Below are 14,935 nucleotides of genomic sequence, written 5' to 3' on the forward strand. Positions count from 1 at the left end.
ATCCCAGCATTCCAAACGAGCCTAAGGTGCACAGGTGCTACACAGGGAAATATTTAAAAAAGGACATTCAAGCACTTATTTCTCTACACCATGCTCCACCAAAGAGAAGGCAGCAGAAACTCATCGTAACTCTGCCACACTGTCACACCTTTTTTGGATGGCAGCTGACCACACTCCTTTTTCTTGTGGACGACAAGGGCAGAAAAACCAGAAGGCTGCCGACAAACCTCGCAGAACTCCAGTGAAATTCCACCTTCGTGGATGGTGTTCAACAGAGGCCTCCGTGTTCACACAAGCTGCAGCTGACCGACAAGAGGTGGCCGCCACGCGTCTGTGACCTACCCCTCGCGGTGGAGAGCTGCTGTGTGCGCTGGGTTTCTTTAGGACGGCCGGCCGCGCATAGCGCTTAGAAAAGAGGTGATGGATGGCTGGGCTGACGAGGCCGACGCCTTCGTTCATCCAAAAGGGTGAAAGGCTATATGACATGCCCCTTAATCCAACGCCCTGCACAATGCCAGGAACCGCCTCTCCCGGCTCCGCGTGGGGATTTCCCATCCCCGCAGGCAGCCTTCGGAGCAAGGCCCCAATCCAGGCACACCGCTCCCCGTGCCGCTGCCCAGGCCCGGCCCGGCCCACCGCCCCCGGCCCAGGCGAGGCCGGGCCGCCGGATCCGGCCCCGCCGCCCCCCCCCGCCCCGCGGCGCTGCGGAGCTCCCGCCCTCGCCCCTCTCTCTTCCTCCGCCGGCAGCTGCGGCATCCCCGGGGCGGCGGGACCGGCAGCGAACCGCTCTCCGCGCTCGGCCCGGGCTGCTGCCATCCCTGCGGTGCCCGGCCTCTGCCCCGGGGCGGGCGCGGTGAGGCGCGGGCCGCTCGCCAGGCCGAGCTCCCGCAGCACAGCAGCGATGCCGGCAGCCCGCGCCGGGCCGCGCCGGGCCGCTCTGCGCCCTCAGCATCGCGGCGGCCCGTGCGCGATGAGCCGCCCACCCTTGGGCACCTTCTCCGCCCCGCTCGCCTCCTCCTCCCACGGAGCCACCCTCCTCCTCCGCCCCCTCTCCCTGCCAGCCTCCTCCCCGCCCTTCCCCGCACTCCACGCCGGTGCCGGAGCCGCGCGTCACTCGGGCTCCAGCCCCGCCGCAGACATGGCGACACTGACAGCGGTCCAGCCGCTCACGCTGGACAGAGGTAAGCGCGGCTGCCGCCGCTCCCCGGCCGCGCCTCCCCGCCCGCCCTGCCCGGGGGCCACCGCAGCAAGCGCCGGGTCTGCCCCCGCAGCTCCGACGCGGCTGCCGCTGCCGCGGAAGCGCTCCGGCCCCGCAGTGCCCGGGGCCGCGGTGGCGGGGGCAGCGGGGAAGCGCCTCCCCGCGGGGCTCAGGTGGGCGGCGGGAGAAGGTCTGAAACGGAGGAGATAAAACTTTGTGCGGGCAGGGGCCGGGATGGGGCAGGTATCCCGCCGCCTGCAGCGCGGCGGTGCCGCGGACGCAGGACGCGGCTCCGCGATCAGCGCTCCGGTCCGGAGGCGCTCCTCGGCGCCGTCCCCGCCCTGCGGGGCTCCCCGTGGGCGCCCCCCGCCGTGGCTCGGCGCCGAGGCCCCGCGTCGCCACCCCCGCAGGTGGCTCGGCGGGGGATGCTCGGCGGCGCGGCAGCGCCGTTCCGGCAGAGTCCGGGAGCCCGAACCTCTCTACGAGAGCATCGTTTGCCGACAAAATGCGGCTTTTTGGGGGGCTTGCGCCGGGGTGTGCGGGGAAGGGATCCGTGACTGCAACTTGTTCGTCCGCATGCAAAAGAACGGTTCTGCGTATTCCCGTGCACAGCTACTCGGTCCGGCTGGGGAGAGCGTTGGTGTTTGGGCAGCCTTGAGGCTGTGTCAGTAACCCCATTCAGGTAGCGTAAGAGGGTGCTGAAATCTTGAAGTTTACAATTCAACTTTTGCCTCCAGGCTGTAAAAATTGAACCTCTCTCCCTTGCAGTGCAGTTATTCCCGTAACATGGTTTACCAGAATCCTATGATTTAGATTTCTGTGTCTTACAAGGGAGAGCAATTTTGCTCCTACCACTCCATTGAGTCCATCAGCTCCCAGTACAGCATTCTGAAGTGCCAAGGTGTCCTTGTTCTTCACTTACACCCAGAGGCTTCAAGAGGCTCCCAGTCCCTGTAAATCTTGTACTCTTGAAAGCATCATTGAAGCCAGCACCTTGGGGTTTTAAGTGTTTGGGGTTTTTTTTTCTGAAGGATTAAGATGGTTTGTTGAAGTAAGATGGAGTTGGTTTTTTTTTTTTTTTCTGTGAATCCTATGCAAATGAAACACAAACTCAGTTTCAAAATTATAAAGGAAGGGTAGGCACCTTTCCTAGAACCCAATTGAGAGCAAAACAGCCCACAAAGTACTCCAAATACAGTTTACTGGGCTTAGATTCCAGCATTAGTAGAAAGGGAAAAGCTGAAGTTATTTTTACTGAAATAACAAAGTGTTAGCCTGCACTTTAAATTAAACTGCTCAGAAATCCACTGTGTAATCTACAGTTTCAGCCTAATACTGTTTTCAGTAAGCAGGGCAAATCTACTTTCTGGCAAAGGGTTGAACAGATGGCAATCCATTAGCAAACCTGACTTTTCAAAGGAAATATTACTATTTTAGAATTATACATCCCTTTTTGTAAAACTATTCTTTAAAAATTCCACAATACACAAAAATGCAAATTAGTCCTAATTTCAATATAAGCATCTGTTGTCTGTGTCCAAGATATGCCTAACCATTTGGCAGGCATGCCAATGTTACAGTCTCCCTGGTTGTCAGCCATGGCTGGTATTAGTGTGAGATAAAACATCACAGAGTGATAGGGTGCGATGTGCAAAACAAAAACACAGGCAAGAGGAAATAGATTTAAATAGCACACCTGGCCTGCAGAAGGCCATTTCATCAGAGGGGTACACTTCACTTGTAACATGCTGCTGCATCAGCTGTAGCAGATGGGCTGAAGCAACTCCAGAAGCAACTAGACTAAGCCAGTGCTTCCAAATATTTCCTCTGTAGTCTTTCTTTCACAGTCATGGGAGAGGGAAAGTTCTACATACTGAGATTTTCTGGATTCCTGCTGCTTTGGTTAAAGCAGATGAGTCATGTTTACTGTCACTATGCCTTGCACCTCTCTGCTGTGGTCTAGGCATAGCCCTGAACAGTCTTGTACCCTCAAATGAATTTCACCATGTGCCACAAGGAGCTCAGCACAGCAAGAAAGTAGGGAGTATTTCAGGGGAGGTCGTATTGTTAACCTTGTGTTTCTGGGGGAATTGTTGCTTGATCTCTGTCCAGGAGGTGTTCTGCATTCCTCCTTGTTATGGGTCACTGACATGGTAAAACATCATAAGTATATATACATTAGAAATCTGAATTATGCTCTGATATGGTCTCCTCTTGGACAAAATATATTGACTGTATTCTAGTACATAGATGGGAGCTTCCTTAAAGCCTGACGTAAATGGCATTCGTAACCTGCACTGTAAAATGAATTACCATTTAAAGGTGAAGGGCATGGGGTGTGTGAATGATTGAGAGCCAATTATATTCTGGAAGATTACTTCAGTCCAAAGCACAGGAATTAATTTCCTTAATTCCTATCATCATGTGCCTTTCTACCTGCACAAATGTGTGCAATTTCCATTACGGCTTTTTAATATGTAGAACAAGTTCACAAAATAATGGAAATTTTAATCACTTACAATTTAATCTCTAAGGCTTTTGCCTGACCTTTACGTGGTACTCTGTTGGGAATAGGGGAAGAAATCAGCAACTGTTTCAGGAAGGGAGGCACTATAGGGAGGAGTGGTACCACTTAGTGGAAGGTGGCATTTGGGAGCTTTGGGAGAGGAAAGTGCCTGCTGGGTGTCTTCCAACAGCCAAGTGAGTCTTATCTCTGAGAAAGTGCTCCCTTCCTACCTTTATTGCAAATGTCTTGCACCTTGAATCGATAGCACCCTATCTGTAATCCATCCAGTGTCCATCCGGGCTAACTGGTGGAATTTCCAGGCAGATTCAAAGCTTAAACCTTCGAGGTATAGGGAGCTAATACCTTGTTTCAGGTTGAGACAAAGTTACAGTAATGTCTTCAATAAAATTACAAGCAAAAAACCAGCAAACTTGAGAATTTTTTTTCTTTTTATTTTATGTTCAAGGTCATGGATTTTGAAGTACATTCCCAGCTTAAGTTACCTTCATTAAAAAACCCAAAATGGTCACTTCAGTCCAAAAGAGAAATGTTTAAAAACACCTAAAGAGTTACTTTTCACTTCTTCCATAGGTCTGTCTTTAGTAAGAACTTTGTTGACGCTGGTTACAGACAGCTCTGGTTGCAGTTAGCTCGCATTTCCCAACAGTGTTTATTTGTACTGGCATGCCTCTCATCACATCTTACTGCCTTTGCCTCTCCTCTCAACGTCCTTTGTCTTCCACAGTGCCGTTGCTTCACCCTACTCCATGACCAACAGTAGCTGCCTTTCCCTTTGTTATCCAGAGCCCCAGGTTTCCCTCACATGCTGCCTTCTGTTGCCTTGCTCTTCTCAAAGCCCAGTTAACTCCATTGCTCTGTGCATTGTCCTTAATCTTTATCCATTTTCACTGTTCAGCAGCCCAATTTCCTCTTCTAATCCTCAATTCTTCTGCTGTCCGGTGACTCTCGGCCTCTCACCAGCCTGATATTGTCTCAAATGCTGCATACAGATCTAGCAACAATGTTCTGCTTTACTCCAAGTGCAGTGTCATCTCCCCCAGCCAGTTTAGCCTCCTCATGGTTATGTGAAGACCTCTTGGGAGTTCCTGTGTGCTGCTGAACGTGTACACGTTCTAAGCAATGAGAAATTAAATGAGCTTGTTGTGGGTGGGATCACTTAGACTGTTTTAGCACAGTCTGATGAAAGCATTTTCTGCAAGTTCCATTACCCTCCTTCCCTTTTAGAAGGGAATAGATTTCTTTGCTTCCCTTGGCACACATTTAAGGAGTGGTCATATGGAGGCCTGCAAATTGAAGGAGGCATCTTTTTAGCTATGCATTATAGATGTTCCTCTCTATCTGAACTTTTTTATTTGACTCAATGTCCGACGTATTTTTCATAAACCTTATCTTAATTCAAATTTCACTTGTATTCTTCCTTACAAGATAAAAATTGCTTCAAAAGAGAACTGACCATATATTTTCTCAAACTGCTGCAAAATCCCAGTCCCAGTTCCTCTGAATGGGATCATGAAAATGGCAGCTTTAAAAGGGTGCATTCTTGTTTTTGAGGATACACAATTAGCCTATACAAAGACCATTTCCTGATCAAGAACAAGGGAATATCTTTTCATATGAAGGGGGACTTTCAACTGCCTTTGGTTAGTAATCCATGTCGACTATGTTTTTCTCTAGTTACTATTCATGTCACTGATAATTTCACTTCTTAATGTGACTGAGGGTAAAAGAAACTTGAATAAGCTAAATATACAGTGCTGATACTTTAATCCCTATGAAGTTTCATAACAAGGTCATAGCTATTGGCTGTTGATGAACTAATTTCTCTTGATTTCAAATACATCCTTGGAAATTGAATGATTTTATGCTGTTTGGCTGTAATGTGTAACTGAGTTCTGTTGTTTTTTACAAATTCAAGCATATATTTTTCCAGTGGAGTGGGTATCCCAAAACTTCCTGAAAATCCAAGTATAGAGCACAATCAAGAATATCAGTGGGCTTGGAATTGCCATCAGCTGTTAGAGAAATTTTAGATGTGGTATTAGATGGCACCTGACCATTAATATATGTGGGTACTTGCTAGAGTACTCCTCCTTCCTTCATCTCTTCTTGTCATTTTTCTTCTCATTACATCCTCATAGCCTACATATCTGGAGATTTTTTCTGCATCTGTGCCCATATATGTGTATAAAACAGAAATTGTATCAAACGTAAGTTGCGTTAGACTGTGCACATATTATTATAATGTACATTATCTTGGGAAAAAAAATAAAACATACTCATCAGGAAGAGAAAATCAGATTCATAAAGTGTGTAATACAGTCCTTGACAGGGGAGCAGCATAAAGCCAGATCTCTTTTGCACAGGGTGAAGCCCTGTGGAGCAGTGCTAAGTGATGTGCTGTTCCCTGCCTAGCTGCCTGTCTGTCATGGGGATGTCTTCTCTTGCTCTTCAGCCTAGCATGCTAAAATTGAAAAATCCTTCTGCAAGTGCCACACACTTCAAGTCTAATATTTCCCTTTTTGATGTGCCAACTGAGGGCATGTAAATAACCAAATTCATTCTTCCAAGAAAAAAAAAAGTCTATTGTTTGTAGGGGAAGAAAAAAAAGTGACAGTTCTAGTTTCAGGCTAAAATGATTTTTTACATCAATATGTTACCATTTATTTGATTTTTTTTAAAATGTGTATTTCTAACAGGATGGATTAAAGTAAGTGGGTTGAGACAGTGGTTTGTGAGTGTTGAATGGGATGCTTTATGAGGATCTGTGCAGCTGAAGCATTGGTTAGGTGTGTAGTTCAGCTGGGCCACATGAACTTTAGAGCTGAAGTGGAAGCAAATACATGACAACTCTAATGTTCATGAGTGGTGTAAAAATACATGGGCTTAAAATTTAGTACACTTGTCCAGCTTAAATGTCTCTGTAGAGACTACTTGAAGAGGTGCTGGGGCACATGGGAGCTCTGTGCAAGATGGGATTTGCCTGAGATGGCTGGGCACCCATAGGAACATATCTTTTAGGTTGGGCTTCCCCTTGCAAGTAGGGCCTTGTCCTTCAGCCCAGAGTGGTGCATGGTGACATGGAAACTGGGAGCTGCACCTGTATGCAGACAGATGGAAGCATCTTCTACAAAACTCATGGCAGCTTTTAACATTAAGTCACTTTGAAGTGTAGAGAGGGAAAACCTAAATTCTCAGTCATGTTGCCTTCAGAAACATGCAACTAATAAGAAGGCAGAATCTGCAGAAGATGGATGTGCTTTCAGGACAGGTTTGTGAGGCACCTTCAAAACTGATAGCAGTGCAGGGATCTTCCTGCTATCCCCAGATGAAAATGTTCTTTATACATGGTAGCAGTGAATAAATCATTTTAGTCTACCTGAATGTATCCTTCATAGAGGAAAATGGTACAGTGAACTCTCATGTATCCTGCTTTTGACTCCCCTAAGAGCACCTCCTATGACAAGCAGTTGCAGGATTCACCATTTGCAACAGGTTGCAAGAGCACTAGTGATTGGAAGGCATGAGGAATACTATTTTCTATGTTGTAAATATATACTCTCTAGAGATAATGTTGAAAATGAAGAATTTATTTTCTAAATAACATCCCTGTGCTAGGTCATACATATTTCAGTTTCACACTGAAATGTCTGAGAGACATTTTTATAACTTCAGAAAAACATGTTAAATTTTGATGCAATTGTAAATAAACAATTTTCTTAATTCCATCTTATTGCTTGAGTTGGACTTCTCTGATGATGTTACCAGAAATAAAGTTTTTTGAAAAATGTAGCAAGTGAAGTCATAAGCTTTTTGTAGATTATTTGTCCTTTGAGTTCACTGTTTCAGGACACATATGTGCCAATTTCTCCTTAACATAGATGACCCTCATACAAGTGCAGAAAAATATAAGTACAAGTTTTTGTCTAACCTGTTATTTGAATACAAAATACTGTTCTTAAAGGTAATGCAATAGAATTTGAAATGTGAATTAAGTAAAACTATCAATTCCAGTTATTCGTTAGAAGCATAAATAATGAGAAGGAACGATTTAAGAGGAGAGAAAGCTAAATCAATGTTTTGAAGCACATAACTCTAAATTTGTGAGTTTGCCTTCCATCATATGGAAGGCAGACTCACAAAACATTTGTTTTACATGATGCATTTTTGACATTTTTAAAAGTAGTATTTACTAATGTGCTTTGAACTGTACATGTATGTATAAATCCAGGCATTTTTAAAGTTAATCTCAGCTTAATCTTCTTTTGAGACATTTGCTGAAGAATCAGCCTCTGAATGAGAAACATTCAACTGTTAATTCTCCATTCAGATGAGAAGATTTGATTGATAATTTTTACATATATGCACATTGACATATAATAACAATGTTTTCCTGAGTATAAACCTGAGTATAAACCACAATGTATGTATAAGCCACAATCTTGGATCTTAGAGATGTTTAATAAAGAGGGAGATGTATGTACATATTTGAGAACTTGTTTTACTAGGGTCCAAAAGGGACTGGTTAAATAAACCTCAAATTTCTCAAATGCAACTTAGCTAAGCTACCAGGAAATGCACACATATTCTCATACTGTGTTGTTACCCTACTTCTTCTTTACTAATAATTATAAGAAAAAAGAGATTAAATAATCTTGATTAGAAAAAAGAGATAAAAAAAATCTAGATTAGAATACCATACATCAAGAAGAGATCAGAGAATGATCATTCTTTATTTTTTAAAAGATGGAACATTGAAGTATCTATGAATACACAGAGCATCAAAGCATTGATTTTGTTTCCGTTCAAACAGGGATAATTGTAGAAGAAAGAGTTTTGCTGAAAATGGCCTCTTAATTTATTTCTCCTGAACCAAACTTACATTTTACTGGTTCTTTTCAGTAAAAACCCATGTTTAATCACTAATCCTTCACATCTACTAACTCTTTAATTTTCTATTTCAAGCATGTCTTCTGAAAAAGTAAATCTCCTAGACCTTAAGGAATCAATTCGTCTACAATCAGTTAAGCATTGGGGAAGAATGTACTTGAAACAGATTAGGTGGATAACTGTGGGCATCAGGAGCAGTCCTAGCCCTCAGAAATGGATTTATCATCATTGCTTCACTTTTCAATAGACTTGGCAGCTGTGTTTTTGTGAAACAGTACTTACTATAGCAAAAAGATAATATAGCTGTTCTTTGTTCTACAGAGACAGACCAGAGAAAGTTGAGAGGGCGTGGTGGCTTTCAAATCTATGAAGCAGTCATTGGAAAAATAGGTGGTTGTATGTCTGATCTCCTCTGTAGCCTGACAGTCTTGTAACATGATAGTAATAGCTATGAAGTTCCTGTACATCACCTTTGCATTCTACTGGTACAACTATGTGAAAGTGTGTGCCTCTCTTATCTTAGGTAGACACCTTGGAAAATCAAGCTGCAACCTGAGAGGAGTTCTAGTACTCCTGTTTCAATTATTGGGGTCATTCAACACGTAGGACACCAAGCAACAGAACTGCAAATGTGACAGTGAGCTCTCTGTTTCACACGAGTTTTCTGTTTCAAGGTTTTGTTTGTAACTTGCTGCAGCAATTCAATAGTCACAGATTTCTTCGAAAATCATATTTGTTCCAAAGTTCAAAGCTAACAGTGATCAATTGTTGAAATCTGCCAGCAGTGAATGTGTACTGCCTCGTTTTGCAGGGTTTTATTAACAAAGGATTTTATTTATATCACTTTCCTCTTGCTGTTGTCGGTTTTCACCTACACACTATGAAAGAACAGGGTTTTTTTCCTTTCCTGAGAAATTACTAGGATATAACCAAGTACCAGAGAGATTCAGTCTGCAAAAAGCAGTATCGTTAAATCCACTAAAGTTTAAGACAGAATATTAACTCTGTTCTCATTACCTAAACCTACAAATAAAGTGTTAAATGTGTGTATGTAATTATTGTGTTGCATTCATTGTTTTGCACAAATTACATATTTTCACTGTTGTCTCATTGGACTCTCATACCAGGAAGGAAAATAGAAGATAAAATTCTGATTCTAGACTTCAAGTAACAATTTGTATTGTCACTATGTACACTTGCCAGTAGCCCACAGCCATCTTTCTCATCTTTCTGGTAATCACATGAAGAGATTTAAGGCTAAGATTAGCTGGAGAGATAAGAACTGAGGGGAGGCAGTGGGAGACTCTAGTAATGACATACGAGCAGAAAAAAAGTGAGAGTTACAGCTTTGGCTCAAACACAGTGCCTGTTGTGAAGGAGAATTAGCATCCCTAAGTTAACCCTACCTCCCTTTGTGAGACACCTGTTGGGCCCTTTTTTCGCCCCTCTTCCTGTATTCTTCCCTGCCAACAAAAATCCCTGTGATGCAGACTAAGAGTACACACTGGAAGTCGCAGTGTGGGAAAGGCATGAGGTTGCCCATATGGCCAATAGTTTTGTTTCATGTTGCTCACATAGTGTGTATAAATACTTGATTTTGCTTAGGCAGGGGAGCAAGAGAATGGATTTTAGCTAAGAGAAAAGTGTGTTGTTTTTCCTTCTGTTTTTCTTTCTTCATGCTAGCTTATTCCTTGTAATAATTTCTCTTTTCTGTTTCTAGTTTAGGCAAATTTTCAATTCCTTCAGTGATTTGAATTCTTTTCCTCTTGAGGAAAAAAATACTATATACTTGAGGTTTGAAACACAAAAGTAAATACTATGTCTGAATCATCAGGTTATGTAAATGTATCAACCTTTTATTTTTCTTTTAATCTGGGAACAGAATCTCTATATTGTTTACATTTGCTGTTTCAGCCAAGTGTCCAGAGTGCTTTTGTTTAGTGTTTAAAGGAGCTTCATGCCAGCATTGTGAGCAGTGTCTGCCGACGCAGAACTGATCCTACAAGATCAAGTGATGTGATCAAGAGACACAGAGGCTGATGAAGTTATCAAGGCATCACTTCACCTGATGTTTATTGCTACAAGAGACAGCAGGAAGTTTCCTTGCTTTCACATAGCTCAGTTTGTAGGAACTTGCTGAATTAAGGTTGGGTGTATTCACCATACTGGATTTCTCAGCAAGTTACAGCTTTCCTTCAAAGGATTTTTTTTTTTTTTGCTGTTATTTCACAGTTTCAAGAGGTCAGACAGAACATCATTTCATATGTCCTGTGTGGGTAAATAACTGCTTTAAACACCTGCAATCTCTATTTTTAAAATAAATACTTTCATAAAGATTAAGAATTTAAATAACACAAAGTCAGAAACTACGGAATACCTTGCTTCCTGCAAGGAACAAGTGTAAAATAATAAATGCTTGTATATTCCTTATATAAATAATATATACTTATTTGAATACAAAATAAACTTAATAAAACTGTTGTCTTTTTGTAACATATTTGTACCCAACTGTACCAAGTCAAAAAGAAAGCATCAAAATCATGTCTCAACATTTCTATTCATCAGTAAGTGGCAAACTGTAAATCATAGTTATGATCATGAAGCACAGGTATGACGAAACATTATAAAGTCAAAACTGCATACAAAAGAAAGAAATTTTACCTTTTAAAAAAAGGATTTTTATCTTCCTTTCCCTCTTTTCTACAGCTAATTTAGGGGAAAAAAATCACAAGATTTTGTTGTAAGTACTGCATTAGAAAATACCATATTTTTCAATGCTCTTTTGTTCTATGTTTAGATCTTTTATCTTAAGGGATAACTTGCTGTCTTGTTTTCACACCGATGCTATGTCCAATGTCTTCTATGCAAAGCAGTGGGTGCTGTCAAATGTAAAGGGTTGTTGTAGCTGTAATTTCATCTTTCTCACAGATGGCAAAAGCTTCTGGTGATAATTCTCATACTCGTATTTATGCACCTCCTCATCCTAATTGCTTTAGAAATTGCAATGAAACTAATAATTTGGAAGAAGAAAAATTATATCAGTGTTTGGAAATTATTAGGCTTTGAGGTTAATTTTAAATGCTCCTCTCTGAAAATTCTAATTGCGTTATTGCTCTTCAGGCCTCGAATTATGCCAGTGAAACTCATCTTATTGAAATGATCCTGAATTATCCATTAATTTTTGCTTTACCATTCTATGATTCATTATTATTTCTTTAAAAATAAGCACTGGAAATGTGGAAGTACCATGACACTTTCTCTAACTGTTGAACTCTTAATAGCTCTAGGTACTCTACAGATCAATTTCATACATGCATGAGCAAATCAAATCTGAAATTGCTGACAAAGATGTTCCTGTGACTTACGTTAGTCATGTGAAGGCTTCAAGGAAAAAATTGGACTAGTTCTGTCTATGTACAGTAATAAATATCCTAAGAAGATTGACCAAAGTAAAGCAAATACAGTTTTCACAGTTGGCCTTCATGCTAGGTTAAGGCTATGGAAACCCCTAGCTCCGGACAAGAACAAAAATCACTAGACAAAACTTAGTAGAATAAGAAGCAGGGCAAGATTACTTAAGACATTGTAGACATTGTAAGGTTCAGAGAACACAAGGAGCATATTTTTTCATTTAGGGGGAACTTTTGAATATTGTATTTGAGTGAGCTAAGCAGAATATTCAGGAGCAGTTTGCCTGAAATGTCACCATTTCAGTGTTTGCCCAAACCAGCCAAAGTGACTGAAGTATCTGAAGAGGGCACTGAATGGCACTGAACTGATGCTGGATTGCAGGGTCTCAAGACAGTTTGCTGTCTGTGATCACAGATGGCACTGTGTGGTGATTTCACATTGACTGACATTTGGGGAAAAAGTAAGAAAACACCCACAGAAGTGATTTTTTGACAGAAGCTGCTGGGAGCTTCCTCTGTACGTAGTGAAGACCAACAGCTGGTTAGTTCTGAGAACTGTCAACATTTTGCACCATTTAGAAATTAGATCTGCATCTGTGAAATTCACATTTTAAAAACATCGAGCCCAGGAAATCTCTCTGCTTCTGGCCTTGAAAGGTATCGGAGCTCTGGTGAGGCCAGCCCTGCTCCCCTGCGGTCTGTGGGGCCTGGGAGAGGCCGGGCTGGACCCCAGTGGCTCCTGGGCAGGGGATGGAGGCTGCGGGGCACCGACTCCAGGCTGGGCTGGGTCACACCTGCTTACATCTTGCCAACACCCCAGCCCACATTGACGGCTCCAGGCCCAACCAGGACTGCCCACCCCTCACAGCAGCTGCCAGGCAGAGGGAGGGGCCCAGCGTGGCCTGAAATCCATCATCTTGTCTGCAGTGGCCCCATCTGCAGGCAACTCTTTGACTACACAGATGACACCTGCAGATCTTGTTCCTCTCTTCAGGGGGAGAAAAGGACAGAGTGACGACATGTAGAAAGACAACATGAAAACACCAAGGTCAGTAAAGAAAGACTCAAGCCTCAGATGGAAGGACAATGAGGAGATGCCGAATGGGGCTGAAATATTCTTTTGGTAGGGCCATGGAGATGGACAATGATATACTGAAATGTCTCCTTTAATTCATGAGAGAGTATGGGGGGATGAAGTATTCAAACTAGATCTAAGGCATCCATTGATGAAGCCAAGCAGATGTTTGAGTAGCTGTGATCCCATGAGATGCTTGAACAGAGAGATGAGAGCTGATGAAGACCCTTTGCCCCCAGGGAGAGAAGAAAACCTCTGTTCCCAGAGATGATCACAGAGACAGATGAAGGGAACCTTTGAACAACTTGTCCTTAAAATAATACCCCGTGAGTTCATGGCCCTTGGACACAGCTCTAGGAGGGCTGTGAAAATGGGAGGGATTTCACGATACAGAACTCTTTCTTGGGCAGCTGCTATTTGTGGAAATGAAAAGCCGCAAGAAAACTTTCTTGTGGAGAAGTCTCCATGGCATGACAAGATAAAACTCCTCTCCCTACAAAAACTGATTGAAGACTATTGTATAGTTGGTACTGCTTTAACATCCCAACATAGGTTAACGTATGTTTTGTCTCTATGTGGTCATTTGGGAAAGGAAAAAGTTGGGCAGGGGGAGGTAAGATGTTCTGGAGGTTTTATTCTGAGCCTTCTTATTCTTTTAGTCCTGTTAATAAAGTTTCTTTATACCTTTTAAGTTTTTAAGCCTTTTTTGCCCTTCCCCTAATCCATGTCTCACAGCAAGAAATGAGTAAGTGCACTGGTGATTTTAGCCAGTGCTAAAAGCCACCACATTCTTTGGTGCATTGGCCAGGAAACTCAAATTGGTGAATCTAAACCACTGCACACTGCTTTCCCTGCAAATAAGCTGTGTCCTTTCTGTAAGTTATTTTGCAAAACATCTCAGACCTCTCAGACCAGCCTGTCTTGTTCCTTGTTGCTGCCAAAGCTGCCGGAAAAACTGTGGTTTATAACACTGCCCTGGGTTGTGCAACGTTGTGTCACAGGCTCTGTGTCTGTGAAATGGACTGAAGCAGAGAACTTGGATGCGTGTGGTGTGCTTGAGAAGCTAGAGCCAAACTGAATCTGAGCACAGCTCAAACATATAGACTAAAACCAAGTCAGATGAGTAGCCAGAGATAATGAGACTGCCCCAGGTTTTGGGGGAATGTATGTAGAAACTCATGGGGATTTACCCTTAATGTTGTTGAGGGCAGTCATCTCACATCAGGCAAAAATGAGAGAGACAGACATACACTCAATTATAGCTCATGATTTCCTGTTTTTTTCTCATACATTAAGAAGAAAAAAAAAATCCATAAACTAATTACTTGTGGCATTTTTAAATGCTTTAAATCAAAACTACATTGTCCTGCCTTGTAATGACACTTCTCTTGTCAAATATAACTTTTCTGTGGTACAATGTCTCCTGGACCACATGGAGATAAAGTTGCATGAGTCTTTATGTACCTGGGTAGTGAGAGTGGGTTTCATCACACCAATGTAGATGTCTGATATGTAGGATGCAGGCATTTACATCTGAGGTAATCATCTAGTCTTCCTTTATAGTCAGCAAAGGGACAAGGCACTCCAGAGTATGATTCATTTTCTGTGAAGTAGGTCAGATGAATTGTAGCCTCAAAGTGTCTGTTCTTCCTCATTGACTGTAACAGCAGTTGAGGGTGAGTCCCTGAGCTGTCCACATCTACGTCAAAAGTGTGGCAGCTGAAACCCTCACCACAAGATGAGTCATGAGAGCTCTGTACAGTTGTTCTTTGTTGTTTTAATTTATGTATTCATAGTAATATTTAACCACAGGACTTTAAAGTGACTTTAAATGCATT

General features: G+C 42.7%; 1 protein-coding gene across 2 annotated transcripts in view; it reads left to right on the forward strand.

The window, feature by feature from the left end:
• Window positions 1–901: 901 nt before the first annotated feature.
• The window catches only part of LIN7A (lin-7 cell polarity scaffold A), a 47,942-nt gene continuing 33,908 nt past the window's right edge, over window positions 902–14,935 (forward strand). For both annotated transcript variants that reach the window (XM_005519542.2, XM_088055221.1), the window contains exon 1: window positions 902–1,181. In XM_005519542.2, the coding sequence (XP_005519599.1) occupies window positions 902–1,181 (280 nt within the window). The remainder of the gene's footprint in view (window positions 1,182–14,935) is intronic.

Source organism: Pseudopodoces humilis, chromosome 5, assembly GCF_049639895.1.
Source record: "Pseudopodoces humilis isolate 2021_Gansu_Grassland_sample_001 chromosome 5, ASM4963989v1, whole genome shotgun sequence".
Taxonomy (NCBI): domain Eukaryota; kingdom Metazoa; phylum Chordata; class Aves; order Passeriformes; family Paridae; genus Pseudopodoces; species Pseudopodoces humilis.